This window comes from Prionailurus viverrinus, chromosome B1 (genome assembly GCF_022837055.1).
Source record: "Prionailurus viverrinus isolate Anna chromosome B1, UM_Priviv_1.0, whole genome shotgun sequence".
Classification (NCBI taxonomy): Eukaryota; Metazoa; Chordata; class Mammalia; order Carnivora; family Felidae; genus Prionailurus; species Prionailurus viverrinus.
This window is the reverse complement of record NC_062564.1, coordinates 43,967,363-43,989,015: the sequence shown is the minus strand read 5'-3', so window position 1 is coordinate 43,989,015 and position 21,653 is coordinate 43,967,363. Positions and strand designations below refer to the sequence as shown.

The 21,653-nt window shown below is 41.5% G+C and overlaps 1 protein-coding gene across 10 annotated transcripts in view; it reads left to right on the top strand.

The window, feature by feature from the left end:
- TACC1 (transforming acidic coiled-coil containing protein 1) overlaps window positions 1-21,653 on the top strand; it is a 121,469-nt gene that overhangs the window by 82,241 nt on the left and 17,575 nt on the right. For 4 of the 10 annotated variants that reach the window (XR_007151452.1, XM_047855070.1, XM_047855075.1 and 1 more), the window contains 4 exons: window positions 6,700-7,801; window positions 11,406-11,466; window positions 13,345-13,552; window positions 16,097-16,149. Coding sequence is in view for 9 of the 10 variants with exons in the window: in XM_047855070.1 (XP_047711026.1) it covers window positions 6,700-7,801; window positions 11,406-11,466; window positions 13,345-13,552; window positions 16,097-16,149 (1,424 nt within the window). In the remaining variant the exon portion in view is untranslated. The remainder of the gene's footprint in view (window positions 1-6,699; window positions 7,802-11,405; window positions 11,467-13,344; window positions 13,553-16,096; window positions 16,150-21,653) is intronic. The other 6 variants (XM_047855076.1, XM_047855073.1, XM_047855072.1 and 3 more) reach the window with 3 other exon arrangements.

Here is a 21,653-nt window from a genome sequence, read left to right as displayed (position 1 = left end):
TCTATTCTTTTTTTTTTTTAAGTTTATTTATTTTGAGAGAGAGTGAGTGCATACACATGTGAATGAGGGAGGGGCAGAGAGAGAGAGAGAGAGGGAGAGAGACTCCCAACCAGGCTTGAACCCACAAAGGGTGAGATCATGACCTGAGACACAATCAAGAGTTGATGCTTAATCGACTGAGCCACCCAGGCAGCCCTGGCTATTAAAAAAAAAACAACAAAATTCTTGTTTGTTTGTACCGTTTATCATACAGAATTTATTCTTTATTTCATTTGTTCGGTGGAAAGCACCAGGGATGTTTTGTTGTGTTTTGTTTTGTTTTTTTTTAATGGGAGGTGGGGAGGAGGACTTACCATCTGATTGCTCACTAAAATTGCTTGCTGCCTCCAATTCATAGGTTCCTTAAAATGGAGTTTCTGTCTGTGTGTTCTCTTTAATCCTCCTTTTGATTGTATGAGTTTTTGTTTGTAAAATGCTCAGTCACCGTGCCTGACACTGTAGTCAGTGCTACTTCCTCCCTTTTCTTCCCTCTCATTGTTCTCTGACTTTACCCCAGGCCTTGTGGGTGGCTGCTTGTCTGGCCCCGAATGGGGCCAGCCTAAGGCCAAGGTCACCACGCAGGCCAGCAGTTTGCATCCCCCTTCAAATCAATGTTCTTTAAATATCCAGCAGTTATTAGAGAAAAGCTCCATGTAAGGAGCCTGTGAAGAAAGATCTGCAGACTTAGGCCAAAGTTTGGTTGTCCCTTGACCTTCTGCTGCGCTCTGCACGACAAAATCTGAACCACTGTCCAGAGAAGGAAAATATTTACTCCAGTTTGTTCCTGGGGTTTGATTCTCTCCCCAGGGTGGTCTGCCTAATGTCCCGTCCTGCCACACCCGGGTGCTGGCGGGATCGGTTCCCCCACCCACTCCCACTGGGTGTTTAGCGTCCCTTCAGTCCAGTCTTGATGTCAACAGGAATGACGTAAGGGGGCTGAACTGTGTTTGAATGAAACCTGCTTGAATTTATGTTTTAATGAATGCTCCCTCTCAGAGCTTTAGTCCACACTTCAAAAAGTGCTTAAAACTGCACTTGCAACACATTTTTTTTTGAGCATTCTCAAAGGTGACAAGCTTTATTCTTAGAAGTTAAGATTTTTTTCCACCGTAGCTGAAGAGTTTTTAAACTTCAGTGAGTGTAGTGATCAAAGGGGGATTGAGGTTATAACTATAAAGTAGTGAAAGGAGCCCTTTTGAGGTCCCTAAAAAGTGGTCCAGAAATACAGTCTTCAGGAACAGTGATTCCTAAATGCCAGCCAATAAAGAAGGCTGTTGGATTTTCTCTGTTGGGGAAACATTTTCTTTGAGTTTCGGGGGCTTTGTGGATCCTCTCAAAATTTATCTGTGAACACTTCTTAAATTACTTACTATAAAAGTCACTCATTTTCATGTATTGGTTCTCAGATTCTGTTTTAAGGCCTTAGAGTCAGACCTGTGTCTTCAACTTGGATGCGAAAGACTGGATTTGAGGTTAGGAAGAGGCCAGGTGTATGTCTGTATGATACAGGAGGCCTGTTCAAATTTTGGCAGCTTTCTCACTTTATATGTCAGGTATTCAGGAATTCATAAAAGGGACCTTCTGTAGCTAAAGGACAGGGGCCGATGGACAGATCTAAAAGGAGCTTCTAGACAGTGTTTTACCAAAAAATTAGAATCTGAGGGGGAACAGACAAGCATGTTTGAGAGTAATGCCAAATCTGAAGTGTTAATACATGTTGTTTTCCAAGTGGTTCTGTCTTGTCTTCTCTTAAATGAGATTGTACATACGAAAGCAGCTAGCAAGCAGGTTCTCCGTGTATGTTAGCGGAGTATGTTTCTCATCCTCAAAAATACTGTTGTTAATAGCATGTCACCGTCTGAGGCTTTTAAACTGTTTTGTAAGCCTGTCTTCCAACTTAATATACCTTCAACATACTCCAGTTATGTTCAACTCCAGTATGTTGAAGGTATATTACACATACACAATGTCAGGCTGCTACCCCAGTCTTCAAAATGTTGATATTCTGTGCCTTTTCTTTTGAAAATAGGATAAAATGGGGGGAAAACCTTTTTACATGAGAATAGCCTATGTCCTGAGTAAGCATAAAAAGCATCTATGTTTTAAAGCACCCCTGGGCGATTCACACAACCTTCTGTCTAGATTTAAGAGAGGCTGATAATTGAAAGGAAGAGTTTTGTTAACAGCAACAAATGTGGCAGAAGTGGAAATGTCGCTCTATTTTTGGATTTCCTCTGTGTTTGCTTTGAACTCATCTACTGATCTAATCTCTTCAGTGTCTGTGTTCACGAAGCTGCCAGGCTGTGCAGTGCTTGTCAGAATCATCCAAACTCATCAAACTCCTTTCAGGAAGAGAGCATCTCAGCACACCCTGGAGGAAGATTTTTAAGGAATACAGGAATTTTGTAAAAATAGAAGGATGAATAGAGGTAGGGCAGTTACATAACAGTGTTTGCAGATGAAAAGCCAGCCCTGACTGCTGTGGCTAGAACCCTTAACTGGGAGAAGATTGAGAAGCGGAGCCTGCCAGGAAGGGTGGCGAACTTTTTGCTCTGTGGTAGCTGATGTGTACATTCTCTTTTAGGGCAGCACTGGGTATGCAGGCTCAGCGGGCCCTGGGAGACTTGGCTGATTCAGAGTGCAAATGTAAATCAGATCTTACCCAAACCTACCTTTTTGAGTTTCCTGGTTTGTTTTCTTGTTTTACATTCTCACAACTCCCAAAACTGGTGAGCAGTCCTCTCCCACCCACTCTGTCCCACCCCGCAGTACTTTCTAGTGGTGACTGAAGATAGTGGACCAAGGTGGGGTCCTCAGGGACTAGGTGCAGACTGGGCATGTTAATTTGCCTGCACTGGGGTGGTGTCTTCCAGGCGGGGCTCCTTCAGCTGTCTGCTCAGGCTGAAGTCAGTGAGGGGCGATGGTTTTCCTTCCCCATTCCACCGGTGGGTGTCTCACTTCAGAATGCAGCCGATAAAACTCCTTAATCCTTAGAGCTATGGGGCTGGGCTGGGCAGCGTTAGAACTTCTGTGTGAATGCTGAGATCCTTCTCCTTTGTTCCTCTTTGGCCGGTTTCAGGCTGCCTGCCCTGTCCCTCACGCTGTGAGGTGCTCTCCCTCTCTCCAGTTCTTAGCTTGGGAAAAGCAGTTGATGGAGATGGGGACAAGAAGGGAGGACCTAAAAGGAGTTTCTGCCCTTTTTTAACAGAGAAGATTAGGGCAGAAACCAAAAGCTAGGAGAGAGGTCAGTGAAAGGTCTCCTCCCCTTGGCCTTTGGAAGGCATCAGGTTGATGGTGAAGGCGTCTGCGAATAGCGAGAAGAGGTTCCAAGAAGTGGGTGGGTGGGAGTCACACTGTACTCTCCTGTCTGTAGCCTCGCCCTCCCCTCACATTCTCTCAGGTTTGTAGGAAAGGACAGAGGAGTGGGGTGTGGGGCTCAGGGATCCCACGAGGGAGACTGACGGTGAATGTTAGTAAGTCAGTGGCAAGGAGAAGACATCGGAGAAATTACATAACAAATTTTTATTGTGATCAGCTCCCAACATCACACAGGAAAGTAGAACCTCCATATTCCCACTGCTGAGATTATATAATTAATCAAGATTTTCTCAAGACTTGCTTCCAACGTTCCCTTTTTCTTCCTTTTCCTTTTGTTTTGTTAAATAAAGCAAATTCCAGGTATCGGGTCATCTGTGTCAATATGCATCCCTAAAATATTTGGACACATAACTGTGATGTAATTATTAATAATATCTCATTTACAAAGTTGGTTAAAATTCAAATTTCTTTTAATTGAGGTATAACTGATACATTAGCTTCAGGTGTATACTGTAAAGAGTCAGTATTTGTATATTTTGCAAAATGATCACCACAGTAAGTCCAGTCTGTCACCACACATAGTTTCAAGATTTTGTTGTTGTTATTATGGGTATACATATTTCCAGCACTTTGAGAAGGTCATCAACCTGTAAGGTCCCCAAACCCCATAGTTTAGGGGTTTTTACCCATACTTTGGCATCGTTGATTAAATCACTGGCTATTGGTGATTAGACTTCACTTCCTGCTTCCCTCCTCCCCTAAGGTGAGGGGGGGGGGTGGAGCTGAAAGTTCCAACCTTGTCTACTGCTTGACCTTTCTGGTGACCAGCCCCCATCCTGAAGCTAGAGGGGCCACCAGTCACCTCAGGAGCATACAAAAGACACTTATCATTCCTGAGAGTCCCAAGAGTTTTAGACCTGTGTTGGGAAACCAGGACAAAGAACAAATGTATATTTTTATTGTACCATACATGTTGAATCTAAAAAGCTCATGGTAAGCACCAAAACTTAAAGTAAGTGATAACTGTCTATATTTCGATATAATCGAGATTCCATTTTCTGTAACTGACTGGATGCTAGGTTATGAGCAGGGGTGCTTAGACCTGGCCTGGCTTCTCCCTGAGCCTACAGCATCTGGATACATGTAAATCTTTGCAGCGCTGGGTTTCTGGTGATGTGTTTTCATTGTCGCTTGTCTACCCTTCCCCATCAGCACAGAATTCATAACAGTTCAGATGTGTGTGTGTGCAGATTTTCCTATGTATATATCCACAGACATGTTAAATTTTTGGTACACTTTAAAACATTCTTGTTAAAATTTTGTGTGTAATGCAGTTGAGTTGAAAATATTTTTATTTTGAAACTTTTCGCAATTGTGCAACAGAGAAGGTAGCACAGTGAAAACTCCTGTATACCCATCCCCAGATTCAACAGTTATCAAGATTTTGCCACATTTACTATTTTTAGAAAGAAATTCTTTTGATGTATGTTAAAGCAAATCCCAGATACCATGTATTGAGAGCTTTCTTAAGATTTCGGTATTAATAATAGTTAAATGTGTATTTGAAAACAAAACTTACATTGGACATTGATAGAATACCTGAAGCATCTGTGCAGAATACAGTTTGTAAGCCACTGCCTACCTAATTGTAGTCCTAAAGGAGTTTTGTGAAAATATGTGTGGGTGGTTTAAAAAACTCTTCCTGTGGTGCTCACTTTTTTGTTCCTGGATTAGAAGTAGGGCTAGAAAGTAGGATTAGAGGGTCATCTCTGAGTTTCTTTAATTGTTTGTTTGTTTGTTTGTTTTGAGAGAGAGAAGAGAGGGCTCAAGCAGGGAAGGGTCAGAGAGAGAGGGAGAGAGAGAATCCCAAGCAAGTTCCACACTGTCAACTGTGGGGCTTGAACTCATGAACCTATGAGATCATGAACTGAGCCTAGCTTAACCAGCTGAGCCACCCAGGTGCCCCTCTGAGTTTCCTTTAAAATCACAAGATACCATGATAATACCAATTTATTCGGTTTTTGTTGCTGCTATTCGATCGTTATTTCAGGTAACTAGTCAGGAAAGTACTATCTTAGTTTGTGCTTTAAGGAAATACCCTCACTTTCACCTTCCTAATTGCAGCATTCCTTCTAATAAGACCCAGATTAGAAAGGATCCTTATTTTTCATAAGTGTTTTGAGAGAATACCTGGCCCAGTTTGAGATAGAACTTCTAAAAAATAAAACTTTATTATTGTATGATTTATGTCTTAGTAAAATAAGAACTATTGGTAGTGGTGGTGGTGGTTGCTTTTAAGTAACATTGATTCTCTTTTTAAATTTTATTAAATCCAGTCGATTTTTCTTTCTTAAGTAAGCTCTATGCCCAACGTAGGGCTTGAACTCATGACCCGAGATGACCTGAGATCAGGAGTCGCATGCCCTACCAGTTGAACCAGCCATCACCCCAAGGCTGTTTGTTTTAAAGCCATTTCCATATCTGCTTTCTTCTTTCTTTCTTTCTAATGTTTTTGGTTTTGTTTTTTGAGAGAGAGATTGAGAGCATGAGCTGGGAGGTACAGAGAGAGGGAGACAGAGGATCAGAAGCAGGTTCTGAGCTGTCAGCGCAGAGCCCAATGTGGGGCTCAAACTCACAAACCGAGAGATCATGACCTGAGCTGAAGTCAGACACTTAACCAACTGAGCCACCCAGGTGCCCCTGTATCTGCTTTTTCAAATTAGGTTTTTTATTTGGTTTCTTTCAGTTTTTTAAGTCTATAGAGAAGTTACTTTGAGCAGGCCATGGTGGGTTTTTCATTTAATTTTGAAACAGTTCGATTATTTAAACTATAGTCTAGGGAAGAGAGAATACTTGTTTTTAACATCCAGAGATTAAAATCTGTGTACCGTGTAGCATTTGGACCCTGAAGCTGTCAGGCAGACCCTGGGAACTGTGTCGGTTCCAGATCTGAACCCTCTATCTGAGCTGGCAGTGTCTCAAGCTTTTTCCAGACTGGTTACTTTAACCTGTGGAGTGTTAACATCATATTAATATGCCTTGCAATAGTCTCACAATCTATTTCGTCTTTTCCTCAGTGGCTCTATTTGGTCTAATTATTATGTGTATAGCTTGGATAAAACATGTATACATTTTGGATAGGAAGATTGACTTTAGAGTGTAATACCAACTGTTCCTTTCCAGGCTGTTCTGCCAACCTTGCTGAACCTTAGAGATGCTTAATAGAAGCTCTTAAAAAGGGAGGAATTTGCTGCTTGTCTGGGTGGATTCAGCTAGTAGAGAGTATTTACCAACGCCAAAAAGATAAGTCTTTAATAGATGGCTTTTGTGTTTTGTTTTTAGAATCACAAGAAGTTGATGAACAGCTGGTAGCAGAAGTGGTTGAAAAATGCTCATCTGAGACTTGTTCTAGACCCTCAGAAAATGAGGTGTCACAGCAGGCTATTGCTTCTTACCCAGTCAAGGATTTCAAAGAAGAACCTGAACATGATAGTAGCAAAATTTCAGTCGTGAGGCCATTTTCGATAGAAACCAAGAATTCCACGGACGCCCCGGCAGCTCTAGGAACAAAGGCAGCTTATGGCTGTCTAACTGTGGTCTCAGGCGAGGCTTTGCCCTCCAGCACACCAGAAGCCATCCCCGACAAGGCAATGACAGAAGGCACCATGGGGGTGACGCTGGAGGCCTCCACAGAAGCTGACCTGAAGGCTGCCAGCTCCTGTCCAGAGCCTGTTCCCAGCAGAAGCAAGCTAAGAAAGCCCAAACCCGTCTCTCTGAGGAAGAAGACGATCGGTGAATTTTTAGAGGCTGATGTTGCCCTAGAGGGCTCACCTCTCCCCCAGGCATCCTATCAGTTCTGTGCTGATGAGATGGATGGGAAAGCAAATCCTTTGCTAGGAGGCGCCAGGATCCAGAAACCTCCTCCTGACACCAAGGAGACCTCGAGTGCCCCTGGCAGTGACACTAACGACTCTGGAGTTGAGCTGCTGGAGGAGTCCAGGAACTCACCTCTGAAACTCGAGTTTGATTTCACGGAAGATGTGGAAAATGTAGAGTCCAGGAAAGGTCTTCCGAAGAAACTTGGCAGGAAACTGGGTAGCAAACTGCCTCCCAAGGTACAGAAAGATAGCGTCAGTAAGCCAGTAGGCGCCAAAGGTGGGGACCAGCCTGCAGACCCAGCTGCAGACAGCGCTCCTCCCTCCCAGGCATCTGCTAAGCTGGCTCCCAGCCAGTGGGATAACCCCAACTTCAGTCCCTTTGGGGGCCTCTCCGCTCTGCAGAACACCCCCCCTCTCTCCTCTAAGGGCTCCTACCACCTTGACGAATCCATGGATCCCTTTAAACCAACTACAACTTTAGCAAGCAGTGACTTTTGTTCTCCCGCCGGTAATCATATTAATGAAATCTTAGAATCACCCAAGAAGGCAAAGTCGCGTTTAATAACGTGAGTGGCGACGGGTGTGGGTGTTGTGTTCTGTGTACTTTCTGAGTTTGGCAGCCAGCTGCTTTTGGTTTCGGTGAACCGAAGTGATCTTTGAGGTGCATCGGGGCAGACATGCAGCTTAGAGCTTTATGCTATAGCCCTCACTGTTTTGCTTAACTCTGGGGTACAGTTAGAAGTGCCAGAGTTGTCCTTGGTGGGTGTCTGCTTTGTTTCTGAATCCTCAGCTTATTCGGCTGACCTCTCCCACCTCCACACCTTGGGTACATTTTTCCTATTAAAAAAAAAAAAGAAGAAGAGGAGTGTACAGCAGGCAGAGATTTGATGGTTTTCAGAAATCCTATCCAGGCTGTCAGGAATTGCTTTATATACAGAATTCAAGTGTCAGTGCTGGTCACCATCTTCAGATTCTCTGGATAAAAGGAAAATTCCATCTCTACGGATTGATTACCGGTCTAATATCAGTAACGTGCAAAATGGTCCCAAAAGGTCTTATAGAAGTCTTTCACTTAAAACAGAAAGCTGTGACTTTTGTTACAAACAAATCTACCACGAAAAGTTGCTAAGAATTCTTATGTCTCCATGTTTAGCTTATGGCTCCATCAGTACGGAGGTCAATTTGCAGTAAGAAGCAAGAATATTTTAAACATTCTTGTAAATCTGACTAAATTAGGCTTTTGTTGTGCGTTGTCTCCCTCCCCCTCCCCTCTTTTCTGGGAACGCCATAACCACTTTTGCAGGGTCCTTGAAGTTCCCAGAGTGATTAAGGCATATTTATTCCACGTAAAGTTTCAATTTAAATTTGTTAAAGGGTTACCTTTTCACAGAACTTGAGTTGATGACCATATATCCTTTTGTGACCCTGTGACATTTTACTAAAAATAAAGTCAGACCAGTGACACAGAGGATGAAAAGTAAAAAGGGAGAATGAGAAAAAGTACTGTTATTTCCAGCTGTCACTGTAGATGAGTCAGGGAAATAATGTTCAGCATTATTGTGACCTAAAGGAGTATGCTAGTGTGGTGTGATGAAGTATACTAGAGAGAAAAGTTAAAGAGCAGAAAGCATCAGGACCAAGAAGCTTGAACCATGAGAAATCCTTTCTTCAGCAATGCCAGAATGCCTAAGGTGATTGAAATGTCATTAGTAGCTCTTGATTTGTTCTTTGGTCATATATGAGCAGTTAAATGGTTGCTGAAAAATATTATTGATCTGGGGTCTGCCAGGTGCCCTTCTGTGGCTGAGGTTAGTTACCTGTCTAGACAGTGCTTGGGGTATGTGTTGGCCACATCATTGCCTTGGTGCTTCCTGTGCGGTGCTTCTGGCTAGCAAAATTAGTAAGGAGTCAGTTGCATGTTGAAGCTGTATAGCCAGTACATTCATGTTAGATGAGACTAAATCTGGACCAGAGGGAGGGAAGTTTATCGTACAGCAAATTTTCAGTAGCAGGAAGTACCCTCTCAGTCCTTCCACCCTCACCCGGTAGCATTTTCCTCCTGTTCTGTTCTTGGTGAGTGAACTTCTTGGTTTAATGTACCTTGTAGATTTTTTTTGTATGTCTTATATAATCAAACCTTTTATCTCCTTGTTCCTTCTATAAGAGACGGTGTGTGACCTCTTATGTAACTTGGGCTTTGTTTAGAAAATCCCTTCGTTGGTAAGAAAGACTGGAAGTATGCATGTGGAAGTAGAAGCGAGTGGGGAGTTAGAGGTTCTGTTAACAGGTCACTTGTATGACTTTTTATAAGATGCATGTAATTGGCATCTCAGATTCTCCTCCTGTGAAGTAGAGACATCATACTCTCCATGATTGGTATTTTGTGGATCAAATAAGATAAGTTAATGTAAAACCATTTTAAGCTTCTTGGTGATACACACCTATAGTAGTTATGAGCAGATATGTTGTCCACTATTGTATTCATGCATTGCCTTTAATCTGGGTGACGAGACATTTAAATGTTCTCAGTAGTGAAATAATGTTGGTTTTTTATATTCACAAATATTTGGAAGTTTACTCTTCCTCTATAAATTTGGATATGAGGCATTTCTGAGTGTTTCTACCACTCTTACTGCATTAGAGAGAGGTTCCTGATAATCATTCGCTCACCAATGGTAACATTCATGAATATGACATCTTTATTTGTGTCTCACCTCATAGAAAGAATTTTGCAGCCTTTACATCTACCAGACTACAGATAAATATTCCAGGCTTTACATGATTTTTTTCTCCATCTGTCTGTCTCTTTCCTGTCTCTAATTTTGTTGGTGCATCAGGACTACTGAACAAGTGAAATTTCTCTGTTTTCTGTTGTAAGTACCCCGGCCGTTTCTGTTCGTCCCTGGGACCTTTGGCACGTCCTCTCCCCAGACCATCTCTCCATAGCATGTTGGCTTCTGTATCTGAGTTTGACCTTCTGATGATTTTTTTTTTTTTGCATTTCATCTGCCACTTCATGAGTCAGCTTAGCCTTGCAATCGTCTGTACCTAACGGAGTGGAGACCAACCTTCCACCTTAGGTGCGAGAGCTTGCGCTCCCCAGCTCGGCACGCCTCACGTGGCGCTTTGATAATGCGTGCTGGCTTGTCCCCCACATCATCCCGACAGTGATTGGAGGGACTGACTGCTCTGCGGTTGTTGGAAATAACGGACTTCTTTGATAGGATAAGGTTGCTGGCTTGGAGCAGGGGATACATTTCAGAAGCAACTCAAATTTGGTGGTTTGGTGGCAGGGGGTGGCGTTTAGTAAGAGTATTAGGAAAGAAAACCAGAAACTAGACAGTAGTCGTGCACATTCTGGGAACTTTATATGCTCGTCTTGCCCCCCACACCCAGCCCCATCCCCCCTGCAGAAGAAGAAGAAGTTGTAAATGTATTTATTTTGTCAGAGTGGCGTTTTTACTGGAAATTTTAAGTGCATTAAAACAGAACAGCATCTGAACCAATCCTCGGATCATAAATTATGTGCTAGTTAAAAAATAACAGGTGGTTTGAGTTTTCCCCAGTTCCAGTCTTGGCACAAATACTTGACATTTGCTTTCCATCTTACTGCTTCATAGGAATGGTAACAATTTACGCAAATAGTTTTATTTTTGTACTTTCTGTTGACCACAGTTCTTCTCTGTCAGCACACAGGTCTGGAACTGTCCTATCAGACTTATGTGGCTTCTAGTGCAATAAAGAACTTTTTTAAAGAATCTGGTCCAGCGTGGTAATTTTTCTAATGAATGTCAAAGCCAAGTGAGTTGGGATCAGATGAACCGAATGTCTCTAGGTGCTAAGGCTACCTCTGAAAGGCTTGGTAGCATGTAATCAGAACCCGTAGGGGTAGAGTACTGGTGTGTAACATCCCACAGAAGCATATGAGGAGTTCTTTTCAGAGAGTGAGCTGAGCTACACTTCATTGCTTGCCTTGTCTCTTGGGAGAAGATTCAGAGACATAAAAGGTGTCCCCCTCTCAAATGTGTAGATGTAGAACTTGTGTGGTGCTGTATGCTTTCGCTTCTCTCTGCACACATTGCTGTCTCTGCGCCATCTCATAGCTTGGAAATTGCCAATGTGATTCCAAAATGGCCTGTTTTTGTTTTTTGTTTTGTTTTTCCTTTCCAGGAGTGGCTGCAAGGTGAAGAAATATGAAACACAGTCTCTTGCTTTGGACGGGTGTTCTCAGGTGAGTCCATGCCTATCGTCAGGATGGCTCTTAGATCAGTGGCCCCAAAGTGGTGTTTGTATCCTCCTGGGGGAGCGAGGGGTAGATTAACGAAGAGTTTGCGGTGGGTGTCTGAGTATCTAGTTTTGAGGAAACCAATTTCCAGATCCTTAACTTCCCACAGTGACCTGAGAAGGCTCCTGAGAACATAGGAACCCTTCATACTATCCTTTTCCCCCTTCTTTTGAGTAAAGTTTTCTTTCATTCTAAATCTTACTAAGGTGCATTTGATGTCTGGGACATCAAACAAAGGGCAGATTTGAAATATTGGTGTATATTTTAAGAAAGTGAAGGACTTTAATAACTTCTTTTAAAAGTCAAATGGTTTTCTAATTCATTGCTTCCAATGAGGTAGGAGAACCTGAGATGTCACCTGATTATTGAAAATTACCTTTGACACAATGTTATATGTCACTTATATCTCAATTTAAAAAATAATTTTTGATTATAGATTTGTTTGGGTATGTAACTTGGAAAGAGTTTCAAAGAATTGAAAGACATTTCTATTACAAAGCTTTTTTCTGTTTCACTTATTTATATAAATAGGCTTAAATATATAAGACTCTTTACTGATTTATAATTTAAAAAATGAAAAACAAGAATAAAATTCATGCAGACCCTTATTTCCTTCTAGCAATAAATATTTGTCCATGACCATATGAATTGAGAAACACAGAAAATCAAGCACGCAGACCCATCTGATTGGGATAAGATCCTTTTTAAACTATTTTAGCATAACCGTGATTACAGAAATGCATTCACTGGTTAACAGAATGCATTTTAAGTTTAACTTACTTTACAGTTTGGACCAAAAACTTGGGTACATGGCTTAAGATTAAAAACAAACAAAAAATGATTTGTCCTCTGATTTATTTTTTCATCTATTACAAGTGTGTAATTATCCACTTTCAAATGCTGCTAAAGTGGCAACAAGAACCATGAGAAATTTACCTTTGATTTGATTCAGAAAAATTGCACGTATCACACTGCAAAAGTTTTAAATAATTGATTCAACAAAATGTAATCATACAAAAGTAGAAACTTTTGTATTTGATAGTACTTATCAAAAGTTGTGATATTTTTAGGATAAATTGTGCATTAGTTAATTATAATGATTAGCTCTTCAGAAGCAAAAATGTTAATACTTAAAGACTTATAGTCATAGAATTTTTTTTTAATTTTTATCTTTTTTAACTGAGAAAGATGGTAGGGAGAACTTTAAAAGACTTTCAAGCATATAAATGCTTTTTTAAAGGATGATTTCTTGGAGGAAGTAGAGTGGAAGTACAAATTCAGAGGGGAAAGGGTATGATGCAAATTCTGACTATTAAAGCTATTGAGGAGCGTGTTCGTGCTTGATTTTAAATAGACGATAGAGTATTATCAAATCACTCTGGTAACTAGATTGAATTAGGCAAGGCCAGTGTTTAAAGTGTACCAGATAATTGTATCCTTTGCAGTTTTTTATATTTATGCTGAGATGTTTTTGGATGTCATCTGAAAATACAGTGGGGTACCTAGGTTTTCCAAAACAATTCAAGGTGTATATGAGTAAAATATTTGAAAACCGTTGCCTTGGACCACTTCAGCTTCTTGCTTGTAAGTCTGGGTGGGCTAAAGGTTAATTTTTCAAACCTCAGATGTGAAGGTAGCTTCTAGGAAACATAGCATTCCATGATTGAGAGACCCCAGCTTCCTCTTTGATTGGTACCAAATCTGTGGTTGAGTCTTGTCAGACATCCGTGTGGAATGGTGGCTGTCCTGCCCTATTCCTGAGACCTCGCCATCCCCACTGTTGGTCTTCCTAAACGGTAGCATCTGATGTGTTGCATTTCCCAGGATGAAGGAGCAGTGATCTCCCAGATTTCAGACATTTCTAATAGGGATGGCCATGCTACTGACGAGGAGAAACTGGCGTCCACTTCATCTGGTCAGAAATCAGCTGGGGCCGAGGTGAAAGGTGAGCCAGAGGAAGACCTGGAGTACTTTGAATGTTCCAATGTTCCCGTGTCTGCCATAAATCATGCGTTTTCATCCTCAGAAGCAGGTATGGAAGCATATGTTCATCTTTATAATGTACTTAAGCCTAGAAATGCCTGAAAGCCAATGCAGGAGGTGCTTTAAAGAGATTAGAGAATTGGGTCACTTGGAGGATAGATGTAGGATGCTGGTCTATGCTTTGCTTCTTTACCTAGATGAGGGGCACAGAAGGGAGTCTTATCAAAGAACCAGAGACATAGGGATGAGTGTGGCACAAGGCACAGGAAACACCGACATATGAGACGACTTGAATTTTGTAATAATTTCTTTTAATGTGGTCACATCTCAAAATACAGTGGCCTGTAGCCATGTTGTGATTGTTCAACTTACAGAAATAATAATATTTAACACGTATAATGGCTTACCATGTGCAGGAATAGTTCTACGTGCTTTACATGTATTAGCTGGTTAGTCCTTGGTAGGTGTTATTTTTTTACCCCATTTTTCAGAGAAGGGAGGTGAGACATAGAAGTTAAGTAGGTCAGCCAAGGTCACTTGAGTAGCAAATGGTAGAGAAGTAGGATTCGAAGACTATACTTTCAGGGATCATTTCTATAGTTCGTTACGAGAAGTAGGATTCGAACCTTGGCCATCTGGTTTCATGGTCTTTTGGCCACAGTGCTGATGTGGGAAGAGATTGCTTTCATTACTAGAATATTACACATTTTCCTGTTCAGGGATGTAGTAGATTGAAATTGACCAATATCCTAAAAAATCTTTAATGTTCTGATAAGAACTAACTAGACTAACCTATGCTGAAGCTTCTTACTGTTGAACTCATTAGAACATTCTAGAGCTGAGGTCCCTTTCCAGGCCCCAAGTTACATCTGTGGCCTTCAACCTGACTTGTGAAATGTTAAGAGCCATGTCCCTGACTACCTTAAACATTATTATTAACATCTCAGATTTTCAGCAATGTAATTTGATGTGGGGACTTTTATACTTAGAACTTTAAAAATCACAGTCAAACCAGGGAAGTAGATGACTTTGGGAGAGTTACTCCCTCGGCCTCTCCCTGCTGCCCAGGTCGCAGCTTCCCATCTGTAAAGTATACATGCCAGGCACTCTTCCAGCTTTCTTCCCAGGCCACTTTCCCATCTGCACCCCTCTACCCCAGTTATGCAGGATAACCTTGAGTACTCTTGTACCTACGTTTATTTCTTACATTTGAAATACCTTTCTTTGCCATCTCCTATAAACATTCTGCCCATTCTTTCTGGTTTCTTTCCAAACTGTTTCTTGGCTTCCACCATGCTTTATGTTCCCACCACATTTCTTCTTACCGTTTCTATTCCCCATATATTTATTATAAAAGTTGTCTTTGATGAACTTACTGAGGTTAAGGACTATGAGTGATTCCTCTTTGAACTTCCTTCAGTAGAGGAGCATGTAGATATTTGAATTATATTCTTCCTTCCAACAGAAATTTCTAGAGCAGGGCTTCTGTTAACTATAGTGCTATCCTCAGAGGTAGTGAATAGCTCGTGCTACCGTGTATGTAACTGATCAGCCATGTCCTGGGAGCAGGCAGAGACTGTGGTCATGCAGGGGGGTGGTAGATACGTGGAGGTGGGAAAGGAATATGGGCTGTCAGGTGACTCAGGCAGAGTCTGTTTCCTGGGGAGAGTCACCTTTGCGCTAGGTCTTGATAGAGACGTACACAGGTGTGCGCCAGGGAACAAGAATCTCTCCCAGGGATGGGAAGGAACCTGTCATGTTGGTGAGTGCCCAGTAGTTCTCTGTGACTCTAGGACAAGTGGGAAAACGAGGTTGTACTGGGGAATCTGGACCTGATCCTACAGGTATAGGGGAGCCATTGAAGGTTTGTAAGCAGAATAGTGATGGTCACATTTGTGTGTTCAACAATCCACTATTAATAGACAGTACACTTAGATAGTAATTTGTTGTGGCTACATGGAAGATGGTAGCTTGAAAATTGTGTGCCCTTTCATATTTAACATTTTTTCTTCAATGAGTACACATTCCTTGAATGAGAAAAGGCATAGTATTTTTTATTTCAATGTTGCCTTTGGTGGTGGTAGAGTGGAAGGTAGACTGGAGACAAGTTTGAAGGGTGTGGGGAGGAGAATGAATTTATATTTTCAGGCATTGAAATTTAGAGTTTATTGTTTTGTCTGCTACATTAATTAGTCTGAGGATACTCTCCTGGGCTGGAATTTAAATTGACTCAGACTTGGTAAGAAAATAGCATTCTTGTCGCTTCCTCTTTCTGAAATAGTCCCTTGGTTGGTACAACTTACAGAACATTTCATGGACACAAGGTGGCAGCCTTGCTATTCTTTCCACATGAAGATGGCGATCCTGTGTATGGCTGGCTAACCCCACACTTCCCTTCTGAATATTTTGGACATTTAACACAGACAACACAGCCGTCAACCAAATGCCAGTGCTCCCTTGAAAATCTTGAAATGCTGTTCATGTGTTCATAGACTTCAGTCTGGGCCTGCACTGAGGTTTTCAGAGTCTTTCACTAGGAAAGAAAGGAACGGACTTCTTGGGATAACTATAAAAATGACTCTCTGTGTTTTAGGCATAGAGAAAGAGATGTGCCAGAAGATGGAGAAAGATGGATCTACCATGACTGTAAGTTCCTACATTTGTGGGGGGTAGGGGGTGTAGAGGAGGTGCAGCTCAATCTTTTTTTTTTTTTCCAGTTTTATTTATTTATTTGTTTGTTTGTTTATTTATTTATTTATTTATTTATTTATTTATTTATTTTGAGAGAGAGAGAGCACAAGTGGGAGGAGGTGCAGAAAGGGAGGGAAACACAGAATCCGAAGCAGGCTCCAGGCTCTGAACTGTCAGCACAGAGCCTGACAAGAGGCTCGGACTCATGAACTGTGAGATCATGACCTGAACTGAAGTCAGACGCTAAACTGAGCTATCCAGGCACGCCTTAGTATTTATTTTAAAGCCTGCGTTAATTCATTAAATAAACCATAGTCATTGTTTGGTGCTGGGGATGAAATGTAAATACAGATTTCTTCACTTGAGCTCATAGCCTATCCTGAGATCTCCTATCCAGTGGCCACTGAGCGCCTGACCTGTAGCCAGTCTGAATTGAGATGTCTTGTTAAGTATAAAATACAACTAGTCTTTGAAGACTTAGTACAAAAGAAAAGAAAAAAATGTTTCAAACTTTTATATTGATTACATATTGAGATGATCATATCTTAGATATATGATATATATCTAACTATAGTTGGATATCTATATATATAGATATATAGATATCTATATATCTATAGATAGTTAAATAACTATATCTGTATGTATAGATAGATATAGTTAGATATCTAACTATATATAGAGATAGATATAGATATATAGTTAGAGATATATTTATAGTTAGATATATATCATATATCTAAGATATGATCATCTCAATATGTATTAGATACAGATGTATTGTTAGATATATATCTAAATATAGTTAACTATATTATTAAAATTAATTTCACTTATATCTTTTTACTTTTTAAATGGCTAGTGAAAATTTTTAAATTGTGTATGCCTTGCATTGTGTTTTTTTTTTTTAAACAGTACTGGTAGTAGATACAAAATGGAAACTAATGCTATATGAATGTTGTAATAGAATGTGTTCCAGGGCCTGTGGGAGCCAGAGCTGACTGCCTGTGTAGCAGGTATCTGGGAGGCTGAATTTGAGCTCATTAAAAGAAAATTATTTAAAACTTTATAGACTTACAAAAACAGTACAAAGAATTCCTGTAAATCTTTCTTTCACTCATACTCTTTGAATTTTAATATTTTATTTAAAAAAATATATTTTGAGAGGAGAGAGAGAGAGAGAATATCCCAAGCAGGCTCCGCACTGTAAGCATACATGGGGCTCAGCATGACCTAAGCCAAAATCAAGAGTCAGATGCTTAACCAACTGAGCCACCCAGATGCCCCTGAATGTTAACATTTTATATAATCACAGTACAGTTAACAAAATCAATTAACACTGGTACAGTATTATTTTCTAACCTATAAACCATATTCAAATTTTGTCATTTGTCTCAGTAATGTCCTCTTTCTGGTGCAGAGTCCAACTCAGGATTGCATGTTGCATTTAGTTCTCAGGTTCTTAGTCTCCTATCATCTGTGATAGTTTTTTTTTTTAATAACTTTTCATTTTTATTGGTATTAACTCAGTTTTCCCCCCACCTCCTCATTGAACCCTCCTTCATTGTTTCATTTGTAAAATCTGTGATAGTTCTTTAGTCTCTCTATCTTTCCTGACCTTGACACTTTTGAAGAATACAGGTCAGTTTTGTAGGATATCTTTCAGTTTGGGTTTGTCCAGTGTTTCTTTGTGATTAAATGCAGTTTATGCATTTTGGGTATGAATCCATCAGAAGTGACGTTGTGGATCTCAGTATGTCCCATTATTAGTGGAATTAACTTTGATCACATGGTTAAGGTGGTGGTGTCTGAGGTTCCTCCATTTGAAAACTTAGTTGTAAAGAAAGAATAGGGTTTGCAAGACCGATAAGGTAGTGAAGGGCTTTCTGGGCAGCAGAGTTGCCCTGCACAAAGGCAGGAAGTGAGAAGCATGGCCTTTATAAGCAAGTGGAACTGTTAGTAATCTCACGTGATCACAGGGTACTCTACATAGGTAGGTGAGGGCCAGATCATCAGGGGCCATAGACATGGTGCCAGGAGTCTTAGAATTCATGGTAGAAGCAGTTGGGGACTATTGTGGGGTTTTAAGTAAGGAGTATCATAATCAGTAATAGTTCAAAGGATGGGCTGGAGGCTGAGAGATTTATCAGGTAGAACCATGACTGCTTGGTGAGACGACTTGGGAGATGTGCATTGCAGCTGGGGTGGAGGTGGTGGCAAGGGAAGGTTGGCAAAAGCCACCCAGGTTGGCAAAAGCCACTTTAACATCCTAGTGGTCAGTGTTACTGATAACCCACCCCACAAACCTAAGATAACCTTGGACTCCTCCTTCCCTCTTATTCCCACAAGCAAGATCTGTGGTTTCTATGTCCAGAAACCATATATTGCAAATTCATCTACTTTTCTTCAGCCCATGGCCACCACCAGTCTTTTTAAATATGGTGGTAAGGGGCACCTGGGTGGTTCAGTCAATTGAGTGTCTGACTCTTGTTTTTGGCTCAGGTCATGATCCCATGGTTGCGAGATCGAGCACCATGTTGGGTTACATACTGAACATAGAGCCTGCTTAAGATTCTCTCTCTCCCCACCCCACCCCCCACCCCCGCCTCTCTCCCCTGCTCACATGCTCTCTTTGTCTAAAATGAAAGTAAAAAAAAAAAAAAAAAATGAAATATAAATGAAGGGAGGGATGGAGGGAAGGAAGGAAGGAGTAATTTCCTAAGTAATCCCCCTGTTCCCAGGCTTATTCTCTTATCCTTTTACGTAAGCCAAGGTGATGTTTTAAACACAAAACTGATCTTGTTACTTTCTGCTTAAACCTCCTGGTTGGCTTCCCCTGTCTTTAGAGTAAGTTCAGACGCTTCCTATGGCCAGTGTGGCTTTCTGCAGTGGGACTCTGCCTTTGTCTCCAGCATCTGCTGTCTCCTCTCTCCCTCGCACATCTGACTCTTGCCTTAATTTATGGAATTTCTTTTAGTTCTGTGAAGCTACTCCTTGGAGTCACTTCTTGATTTCCCTTCTTTCCTTCTAACACTTTAAGCTTGGTGCAGGTAGATGACTGTTTGCTGCTACATTAGCACCTACCACAATAAATACTGTGAACACAGGAATCAGTAAATTAAGAATACAGTTGGCATCTGCCTGGCTCAGTTGGTGGAGCACGCGACTTGTGTTCTTGGGGTTGTAAGTTTAAGTCCCATGTTGGGTGTAGAGATTACTTAAAAAATAAGTCTTTAAAAAAAAAAAGAATACAGAAAGAAAAGCAGAATTGTAGGAATTAATTTTTAGATCTGTGGCTCTGAGACATCTGTGGGACCAGTTTCTAAGTCCATTATTTCCAGGAGACAGTTCTAATAAGTACATAGCATGAGTTCAAGAAAAGCCTGGGTTGGATTTAATAGATTTGAAGGCCTTTGGGACACAGGATAATTGAAAAAAAAATTTTTTTTGCATCTTGACTAACATATATATATAGAGATAACACATCACAACATATGCATTTGTATATTTATAAAAAAAAATTGTACAAAGGGCACCTGGATGGCTCAGTTGGTTAAGCATCAGACTTAGGCTCAGATCTTGATCTCACGGTTTGTGAGTTTGAGCCCCACATCAGGCTGTCTGCTGTCAGCACAGAGCCTGCTTTGGATCCTCTGCCTCCCCACCCCACCCCCACTTCTGTCCCTCTCCTGCTCGTGTTCGCGTGCTCTCTCTCTCTCTCTCTCTCAAAAATAAGTAAACCTTAAAAAAAAATAAAAAAGGAAATTTAGAAAAAAAAGTTGCACAAAATTGTATCTGTCAGGGGCACCTGGGTGGCTCAGTTGGTTCACATCTGACTCTTGATTTTAGCTCAGGTCATGATCCCAGGGTCGTGGGCTCAAGCCCTGGTATTGGGCTCCGTGCTGAGCGTGGAGCCTGCTTGGGATTCTGTCTCCCTCTTCCCCTCTCCCCTGCTTGCACGTGCTCTCTCTCAAATTAAAACAAACAGACAAACCAGTTTCTACCTTTCTTTGTGTGATTTACTCTGATATTCTATTTCATTTTTTAATGCAGACTATGTGTCCCAGTAAATTGTTTTCAGGACTCACTATTAGGCCATGACCCACGGTGTTCCCAACAGGACACAGTGAGCAGTAGACGTGAAGGGACATGGGTGGAGGAGGAGCCTGTGGAAGTGTGAGCAGAAGGAGGATGTGCACATAGGGTCTCAGGAGCGTTGTCCTCTCACAAGGGCTTCACGCATTAGTGACATATGTTTCTGGGTAAAATCACTGTTTTGGGAGCCGGGCCACCTGATTGCAGCACAGCCACTCTTGGGCTTCGGCCTGTCTTTCCTCATCTCTGAGAGGGAGGGGTGCCTGCCGTCCCCACCCACGAGAGGGCGAAACTACACGCTCCAGCAGAACAGCCTGTGTGTGCACTTGTTTGAAGTTTTCCAAATACTGCGGGAGCGCTTCCTTGTATTTTCAGTGTGTGATAATAACAAGGAGATGACTGAAGAAGGTTGTGTCAAGGGGACCAAGCATTGCTCTGCACGGCTGCAGATCTCTGTGGCTTACCCGGTTTTTGAAACAGACTGGTTCAACTACAGACTGGTTCCACTTCTGGATTCCCAAACTTCTTCATCCATAGAACAAGAGCACCTGTCTGACTGGTGCGAGTAGTTGAGAGGATGAGGGAATTGGTAGCGTAAAAGATGGAAGCTGCAAAGAGCTAGACCTCTATGAGATGGGGCAGTGCTGATAGGAAAAGGGTGGGAAGGTGAGCGAGAAAGAAAAATGGGGAATGCTTGCCTTTGGAGCCAGCTGCTGAACATACCCTATGTTGCCATCTTTTAAAAAGTAACCCCAGTTGAACTTCCTGAAATTGGTGAATTTCTACTTCCTAGAATGTGGGATAGATATTGCATGAAGCAATTACCGTATTCAGGACGCTCAGTGAAAGAGTGTGGTTAGCCTAGCATTCACTGTTTTACACCTCTCTGGGCTGCTTGGAAGTGAATTCCTTTGCAGTCTCATTGCCAGTGGTTGGTGGCGGCCAGGGTAAAATACCTAAGGCCAGAGGACAGTCAGTGATGGGTAGCCAGTCTCATCTTGTTTATCAGCTATTGGTCTGCAGCATTTTTCAAGTAGGAGTCAATTTATTTTATTGATTTTTTTATTTTTATTTTTTAGGACATCTTAAACTTCTTAAAAGTTAAGTTCATTTGGTTTTTCAGGCATGTCTCTGTTAGAGCGAAGTACCTGGGGTGGTACTAGTCCAGTGAGTTCAAGGGCAAAAGATGGGAGGAACTCAGCATGCTGTGAGAGATTAATGATGCTAATTCTCGCACTGCAAGGAGCTGGGCAAAGAGGTTTCCATTGTGGCATCCTGCTCACTGCAAATCCTGCAACCAGGACTGTGTTGGGCTCCACTATCTACAGACAAGTGTTTTTTGGCCCTCAACTGTAAATGTTTTT